The 9,279-nt window shown below is 41.8% G+C and overlaps 1 protein-coding gene across 2 annotated transcripts in view; it reads left to right on the forward strand.

Moving 5' to 3' along the window:
• The window catches only part of AUH (AU RNA binding methylglutaconyl-CoA hydratase), a 193,701-nt gene extending 189,116 nt beyond the window's left edge, over positions 1 to 4,585 (forward strand). Inside the window, exon 10 of one of the 2 annotated variants that reach the window (XM_052644957.1) lies at positions 4,512 to 4,585. In XM_052644957.1, coding sequence (XP_052500917.1) covers positions 4,512 to 4,541 — 30 coding nt within the window. In that variant the 3' untranslated portion in view covers positions 4,542 to 4,585. Of the gene's footprint in view, positions 1 to 2,292; positions 2,865 to 4,511 lie in introns of those variants that run through there. The other variant, XM_052644956.1, reaches the window with a different exon arrangement.
• The last annotated feature ends 4,694 nt before the right edge of the window (positions 4,586 to 9,279 follow it).

Here is a 9,279-nt window from a genome sequence, read left to right on the forward strand (position 1 = left end):
TTTGCAACCCTGTGGACCGCAGCCTGCCAGGCTCCTCTGTCCATGGGATTCTTCATGCAAGGATACTGGAGTGTGTTGTCTTGCTCTCCTCCAGGGGATCTTCTGAGCCCAGGGATCAAACCTTCATCTGTTACATCTCCTGCATTGGCAGGCGGGTTCTTTACCATCGGTGCCATCTGGGAAGCCCAAGGACAGTATTACCCTCATAACAAAACTAAAGATATTACAAGAAAGGAAAACTGTAAACCACTATCTCTCATGAATATAGATATAGAAATCCTCAACAAAATAATAGCAAACTAAGTTCAGCAATCTATAAAAGGAATTATATGCTACAACCAAGTAATATTTTTCCCCCAGATATGCAAGGCTGGTTCAGCACTCAGAAATCAATACAATCCAAGCTAAAGAAGCAACTCTGGTGAAAGAAATCACTATTTAAATAAATAGATAGCTCATATTCAAGGATAGCAAGACTCAATATTTTAAGATATCACTTCTTCCCAGTTTGATCATACGTGTAGTGCAATCCCAATAAAAATACCAGAAAGCTATTTTCTTAATACTGGCAAAACAGTTCTAAAGTTTCTATGTAAAGTCCAAAGACATAGATGAGCCACCACACTAGTAAGGAACAAGGTTGGAGGAATGACACTGCTCATCTTTTAAGACTCACAGTAAAGCTGCAGTAATCAAGAAAGTGTGGCTCTGGCAAAAATAAAGACAGATAGCCTGATGGAACAGAATAGGGAACTCAGAAATAGATTCATACAAATATAGTCAGCTTATCTTTGACAAAAGAGCAAAGGCAATTCAATGAAGAAAAGTAGTCTTGAAAATCAGTAGTACTAAAAGCATGTGGACATTCAACTACAAAAAAAAAATAAAATTAACCTTATACCTTTTATAAAAACTGAAAATGACCTATAGACTTACTTTTAAATGTAAAATGAAAATCTGTAAAACTTCTTGAAGTTAGCAAAGTAGAAGTTCTAGGTGACCTCAAGTTTGGCACTGGCTCTTTATATATAACGCCAAAAGTGTAATTCATGAAAGAAAAAGAAATTATGTTTATTAAAATTAACTTACTACTCTGCAAAAGACACTGTGAAGAGAATGGAAAGATAAGGCATAGACTGGGAAAAATATATTTGCAAAACATATCTGATAAAGGACTTATATCCAAGATACAAAAAGAACTTTTAAAACTCAAATAGCTTTTATAGTAAGAAACAGTAAGAAAATAACTCATTAAAAAGAAGATATAAGGTCTGAAGAGATACCTCACCAAAGTAGGTATACAGAAGGCAGATAAGCATAAGTAAATATGGTCCACATCATATGACATTAAGAAATGCACATAAAAACAGGATTTCACAGTTTAGCCATTTCTTACATAATTTTACCACATGACCTAAAGTGATCATGCAAGTTTGCATCTACCCAAATGAGTTGAAAACCCATGTCCACACAAAAGCTACACAGTGGTGTTTATTATAGCAGCTTTATAAAGCTGCTATTCCTAAATTTTGTAAAACTTGGAAACAACCAAGATGACCTTCTGTAGGTGAATGAATAAAAGCTGTGATATTAATATATCCATTCAGTGGGGTGTTTATTACTCAGCAGTGAAAGGAAATGAGCTACTCTGCCAGGAAAAGACAAGAAGGAACCTTAAATACATATTGCTAAATAATGAATTTGAATCTTAAAAGTACATACTAAATGACTCCCAGCTATGTGACATTCTGGAAAAGACATGGGGTGGTGGGGAGGGTGGTCAGGGATGACTAGGTAAAAGCATTAGGGATGTGTAGCCAGTGAACTTGTTTTCTGTGATGCTGTAATTAATGGTGGATACATGACATTATGTGTTTGTCAAAACGCATAGAATATCCCTAATGTTACTATGGACTGGTTAATAATACTGTGTCAGTATAGGCTCATTAGTCATAACAAATATACCACATTAATAAAGGATGTTAATAATAGGGGAAACAGTGAGGGGCTTGAGGGGAGTATATGGGACTCTGAACTTTCTGCTTAGGTTTTTAGTAGACCTAAAATTGTCTAAAAAATAAACTCTTAATTGTATTGAAGTATATTCAATAAAATGGAAGAAAAAAGCATATTGGAATTAGAATGATAAATTTGTTCATGTAATTTAAACTGTTCAGATGATTTCACCATTTTAGATCATCTTCTAATTAGTTTCCTTAGATAAAGCTCATTAAACTTTTATAGTTGTTTTTCATTTTGGGCACAGATAACATACTGTTTTGCTTCTCTTAGACTATTCCAACAAAAGACAGACTTGAAGGTCTTCTTGCTTTTAAAGAAAAAAGGACCCCTCGCTATAAAGGAGAATAGAAGGAACAGAAATCTTTAAAATGCCAATGTAATAAATAATACTCCTGGAAGTACCTTTCAGATCCACATATGCCTCAGCACCTGGAGTTGCAGTGACCAAAGTGAAGAACGAGTTATCTGTACTGAATTAAGTATCTGGAGTGGGCCCATCTGCGTACTTTGTTCAAATATGTATCATCATACTCATTCAGATTTGTAAGCTAGTTGTGTGTACTGTCAAAAACACCAATTCAAAATTAGGTATACGTTTTTAAATACCTCCTGCATATGAGGCTTTCTGTTCTTAATTTTTTTATGTGAATAATTTATATATTATACACTCTAGGAAAAAATATTGATTGTATGTCTCCTGTGCTATAGTATGAAAATAAATTTTATTTCTATACACCAAAAATGTGAAGTTATACCAAATAAAGTTTCTAAGGGATTGTATATACATGCACCTACAGACTTACATCATACTGAAAAAGGAGTTGATAGGATTCTGAGTGAAAATTACCAAACATGAATAAAATTAGTGAAAAGAAAACTTGGAAATTTTTCTCTTACCCCATTCTTTTTGTATTGAATAAGTCATTGCATGTTTGATTTTAGAAGAATCCACCTGTCTATTGCTGATTCTATCAGGTGACCTCTTTATGTAGTCAGTCTGAGAATACAGTGTGGATGGTGGAGAATTAATCCAGTCAGAGATTGGGGCCAAGGGCCTCGTGCAGCCAACTGGAGGCCTGGAACAGCCTCAAAGCCCTCCTAGCCAGTGGCCTGGCTCCCTGGCCTAACCCAGAAGTAAAATGGTGTACCAGGGTTGGCCCATTGAAGTGCCTTGGTCATGGATTAAGGGTGAAGCAGAGTTTGCTCTTCGCTTCCTCTCCCTAGCTATTTGTACCTGATTTCAGTAAGGAAAGAAGGTGAACACGGCAACCCTTTCTCCCCCACCTAACAACCATCATACCTTTCTAACCCTGTCCAGGTAAGCACCTAGAGATGGAGGGGCTCTGGGGTCATGTGAGTTTATATGGCCTTGCCTGGGGGGCAGATAGGAAATATGTGGGAATTAGCTATGTAATTCAGCAAAAGGGAGACGAACAGTACGCTCCCTGAATGAATCTGAGCTACCTTTATTTTGTATTCATTTTATCAAACCTCACTGCTTTCTGGGGCTGTATCCAGGGCTGAGTCCAGCAGCACCAGCAAAGCCTCCCTTTTCTGGGACCCACCCACTCCTGTTATTTGCCAGCTCTGGGGTGCCGCACTGTCCCCAAACACTGCAGCTGTGCTTCGTCGTAGTGAAGTCAAGTTCAGCAAGTGGGTGAATGCCTGTTTCATGCATTTCCACACTCACCACAGCTTCTTTGTTCTTGGAAAGCATAGACTTGGAATTTTTGAAATCATCAAAACTTAGTTTTTAATTTGAGAAATTGAATTCTCAGTCTCGATTCTAAAATCCCTGAGAGAGAGAAGCATGAATTTACCCTCGGCTGACGGACAGCCTGCCAAGAGGCAGGCCTGCTTACAGCTCACACCCTTGTGCTATGGGCAGCCCCGTGCCCTGTCACCTTTGCCACTGACGCTATGCAGACTGTGACGTTGGCTCAGCTGACCAGCACTGTATGAAAGGAGCTTATTAAAATTCATGTTCGGCTTTGGTGATTGTATCTGCTGGTGTGTACACTTTGCTGACAAAGTTGTACCTACTTCATTTCCTCAGGATAACTTGCAAATAAAGTGCTGGTCCTCTAAAGGCATTACGGACTCAATGGTCGTGAGTTTGAGTAAACTCTGGGAGTTGGTGTTGGACAGGGAGGCCTGGTGTGCTGCAGTCCATGGGGTCGCAAAGAGTCAGACATGACTGAGCAACTGAACTAAACATTTCAGGACCATTTTTCTCTGTCCATGACATATTCAAAGGTCACTTCCTTTCTGAATAGGAAATAATTAGGTTCATGGGGAAAATTGAGTGTGCTGAGTGACTTGTCTCTCCTGCCTTGGATTTGTAGTCTGCTTCTGATTGAACACCATTTAACAAGTTCTGATTAAGTCACTGGAGTAGATCTGAAAGCAAAGACATCCTCCTGTAGTAACTTCCACGTGTCTGCTCAGCTGTCTATAGATGTTTGCATTTCTCTTGTTTTTCCTTTTAGCAGAGCAGTCTTGCTGGGAAGTGGTCCTAACACTTCATCCAGGTTGAGGTCCAATGGCTGGTGGTCGGGGGAGGTAGGAGAGCTGCTTTTTCCAGAGGGAGCACCTGCTCTCACAGGTGAGCCCCAACTTGTTTTGTTTTCCTCCAGAACTTAGAGTGTTTTCAAGTCCTTAAACTGAAACCACGTCAAGTTGACGCAGTAAGCCGGAAATGCAGTGAATGTAGCCATACATTCAGATGAAGTTAAAGGCGGCTGAGACAGGGAGGGTGATTAACCAGGCACTTTTACAATTCAGGGCAAAAACATTTTGTGTTATCTCAGAGCAGGAGACCTACTAGCCTTGAGGTAACGTAGTGCCGGTTAATTTATAACTTATCTGGAAGGAAAAGAGGTATCCAAGTTACAGAGGTTCTGAGTCAAGAAAGGACTTATAATCATAGCTTAGAGAAGACTCGGATTTCCTGTGATTCGTTTTCAGTGATTTAAACGGTCATTTCAAGTTTGTGTTGTTTTCAATAAAAAACACCTGGCTTTCCTGTGCTTTTTTTTCCCCTTCTGCTGTCAAAAAAATTGGCTTGTCATACAGACTTTTTCTGACAGTACATAGAATAGCGCTCTGGATACGGACTAGAGTAATTGGGTGTCATTTTGTGGATAGTGTAATTACAGAAAATGCTTGTTTTTCGAATGGACTCATAGCTGGCTACCCGCTGGCCCATTTCCTCACTTGATCTCCACTCCATCTTCTAGTTAAGGGAGGCCCTACATTTGTTTTGATTTGGGGTCCAAAAATCCTGACAGGCAAACATTTTAAATGTTTAATCCTTCTGTTATTGTCTACTCACCTAGTTAAATATTAACTAATGTGTATATCGACATTTATTGGATTTTATCAGAAGACAATAGAAATTTTCTCATATTTAAACAAGACATGTACATGCATCACAAAAGAAAAAATAACAGCATTTCAAAGTTCCTTGATAATATTTTTATAAAATGAAGAGCCATTCTTCTGTGTTGATGAAACAGGCTACAGATTGTGAGATGTGGTTGGGGATATTTTGGCAGGTAGGAGGATGAAAAACTGCTTAAAATATTAGTGGATCTCAAGCCCTGAAGACTCACTGTTTCAGATGGGAACACCCCGAAACTCAGCTACCCCTCAGAGGGCTGGCTCCTAATCATCAAACAGTTTGGTTCACAGTGTTTGTTTTTCAAACCAAACCCCAGGGTAATATGAGGGAGCTGGTTACCCGATGGAGAGAGTAAAAGGCCCCAAGGACCCTCGAAGACACACACATCCCAAGTGGTCAGGGCCAGCCTTTGACACTCATCCATGCAGCACCAGCTTCAAAGTAGGAACATGGCCCTTCTACAGTGAGGTGACCTTTCCCTGGGACCAGCAAAGTGAGCTCATGGCCACCAGGGTGTCAATCCCATTTTGAAGCATAGAAAACACAGTATTACATGTTTGGATTCAAGGGAACAGTTCGACAATATCATTGAGGATATTAATGTGCAAGAGACAAGAGAGAGCTGGGTATTGTTACGATGATCATGACTACAACTTACGAAGCCCTAAATACCTCCAGGTGTGTCCATTTGCAGTTGTTTACTCTTCATAGCGTCCAGGGAAGGAGAGGTGCTGGTTATTCCTGGGATCCAGAGCAGGAAACGAACACAGTTTAATGACGGGTGGTGGAGTCCGGGACTGAACCTGAGACTGTTTACTTGTCATTACTTTTAAGCCTGAAAACAGCTGAACAGCACAACCAAAGACTACCAATAGATGTGTGTCAACCTTTGCCCAAAGTGGTTCTAGTTTTCTCGTGACTTGGCGAGACACTAAGTGTGCGTATTGAGGGATCAGAAGACAGGAGCAGACTGTGATGGTTAAAGCGATGCCTGCTCAGTGTCTCTAAACTAAGCCCTTTGGCTACCTGGTCACATCCAGTATTTAAAAATCTTAGGAAATGGGTTTGTCATTTTATCGTTTAAGAAACTGAAGCCAGAGCTATGTCTGTGGCGGGCATTCTGAATTCAGAGCCCCCGATGCTCATCATGACACCTAGAGGATATGGAGCCAGTCTTGGCAGCTGTGTACAGTGAGTCGAGGACTCGTGTTTGGTAAGAATACACATCAGAAAGAAGCGCGTGTGGGTCAAGAGCACGCCATGCTGCTTCTGGGGAAGAATGATGAGCCTCTTGCTCTTATTGTACACTAGTCAGGGCCACCCCGAGTCTTGTATTCACTTCTCAATGTCACAGTTTCAGGTGCTTGTAGACTCACTTTGTGCTTTTTTGGAAAGCACATGATGGGTTGGCTGCCTGTCTACTCCCCACATCTCACAGGTGTTCTTCACCCAAGTTTCACCTCTTCTGAAACCAGTGATGAGGCCCTTTGGTAAAAGCATCTTCTCCCTCTGAGCCTGTTTCTTCACCTATAAAGGAATCCAGTAGTTGTTTGTGATCCCTGCAAAGACAGATCGGATGTGTCCCTGCAAAAGGGCTGTGGAATCAGTAAGGTCATCTTCTACAGAAGCGGTGGTGATGTTTGATTTTTTTCATGTTTCAAAAGAGACCTGTTGGAACAGGTAGGCGCATTTCACAACCACCGCCCAGTTCAGGGTCATGTTCAGGAACCCGGATGTTCACCGAGGAAACGAGGTTGGGGAAATCTGGTGACTGTTTTTGTTTAACTACAGTGTGAAACTGGAACCTTCGAGGCTGCCAGGGCCAGAGGAAGCCACACAGGTCCCCACCCCCAACACTCCTCTTCTGCTCTGTTCTATGTTTATCCACACACAGAGATGAGGCTATGATCAATAGGGGAAGCTGCTTCCATACTCCCAGGCCTGGAAGCATCTCCCTGCCACTGAGGTTGAAGAAGAAAGTGGGCAAGGGGTTGGGGCAGAGGACAGTTGCTCCAACTCAGCTCTGTCCCGGAAGTCATCCAATGGCTCCCCTTCAACCCCAACACAGGGTGAAGAGATGGGAAGTACGCGGCTGCAAGAACAGCTCACTAGCGAGTTGGGTCATAAAGAAGCACCGAGAGCAGTGACCTAAGTGGGTCTGTATTTAGTAACTACTTTGGCCCTTGGGATAATCCATAATTAAGCAGTAGTTCTTTTAATATTTTGAGAAAAAGTATCCTTAGGCTTCTCTGGGGGCTCAGACAGTAAAGAATCTGCCTGCAATGCAGGAGACCCAGGTTCGATCCCTGGGTTGGGAAGATCCCCTGGAAAAGAGAATGGCTACCCATTTCAGTACTCTTGCCTCAAGAATTCCATGGACAGAGGAGCCTGGCGGGCTACAGTCTGCAGGGTCGCAAAATGTCAGTCACGACTGAGCCCCCTACCAGTTTCGCTTTCATCCTCAGGCCTGAATGCCATGCTTATAGTACCAGTTTCGAGGGCCGGGGAGAGGGGATTGTCCATTTTCTCATCGCCCTGTTGGCTTTCACGTGGCTGCCTGGTGGGCTCCCTGTCCCGGAGGAGACTCTAGGAGATCTGCTCCCTATGGCCACTGAACCGTGGGAGCATGGTGAGTTAGCTGCCTGTCTACTCCCCACATCTCACTGCCGAGATTCAGTCCTAACACCTTTTCAAAGACTGATTGTCAAATGTTCTGCAAACGCAGTCTCTTATGAACCCATTTCACAGAGCAGGGCCTGAATTCTAAGAGAAGCAGTGAAAATCACCATGGCATCAAGCGACAGCTCACGAAAGAACTGTGTTCTTTTAGTTGTGCTGTTCACAGGCCAAGGTTTCAGAGGCACTGGGATGGGCAAATGCACTTCTTGACCTTTTTGAAAGTAGTCTGAGTCACTTTCACTTTCAGCCTCTAAACCTTTCTGAATGAATCCTTTGTGCAGTTTACAGAAAGTGAAGAGCAGTTTGGCAACTGAGAAAAGTTCAAACTCCTCACCGCCTCTCCTACATTGAGTAACATTTCTTTTGAGTTGCCTATTAACACTGTTCTGAAACAAACTTTTTATGAAGCCTAGAACTTGCTCATGAGTGGCCTTATTTTGAGCATTTTAAAAATACAAGAAATGTGTTTTGTGCTATAAAAGACAGGAAATGGCATCCCACATCTGACTTGGGGGAAAGAAATGTAATTATTGGAATGGTTTGATTGGTATAATTATGCACATTATGCATATTACCTATCAGTGACTCAGATGCTTACAGGACACAAAGAAAGGTGTTGGTGTTCATCTAATATGAAAGGTACTGTTTTTGCTATGGTCTTTGTGGGAATGTGTATGTGGCTTGTTATTGTCCAACCACTCTTCTAAAAAGACTAACAGGGTGTGTTTCCCAGCCCATCCATGACACTGGTACTCCTGAGTTCAGGAGTGTGTGATCTCTCATTTACTATGGGTATTAAAAAATGTTCGCTTGCGTAGATCTGAAAATATATGTCAAATTTCCTGAAAAACTAGACAGACCTGGCATTTTTAAGTTCCCCCAGGCATAAGCTTGTCTTGGAAAGTGAATATGAGGAGTATTGTAGTTAGAGGGACCAGGGAAAGGAGCCAGCCAAGTCCTGGCCTGGACCAGGCCTACCTGGCTGAGGTCTTCAGCAGATTCAGAATGGAGGCCACATCTATGAGGGAAAAAAAAGACTTCATCTTGTCTATTCATTCAACCTGAGGACAAGGATTTCCAAAGCTGCTGGAACCTGAAAAAGGCATCACCAAGGTGTGTTTTTGGGACTCTACTCCATAACTTCTGAGTTGATTCTGTGTTTGGAGCCCTAAAAT

This window comes from Budorcas taxicolor, chromosome 8, assembly GCF_023091745.1.
Source record: "Budorcas taxicolor isolate Tak-1 chromosome 8, Takin1.1, whole genome shotgun sequence".
Lineage (NCBI taxonomy): Eukaryota > Metazoa > Chordata > Mammalia > Artiodactyla > Bovidae > Budorcas > Budorcas taxicolor.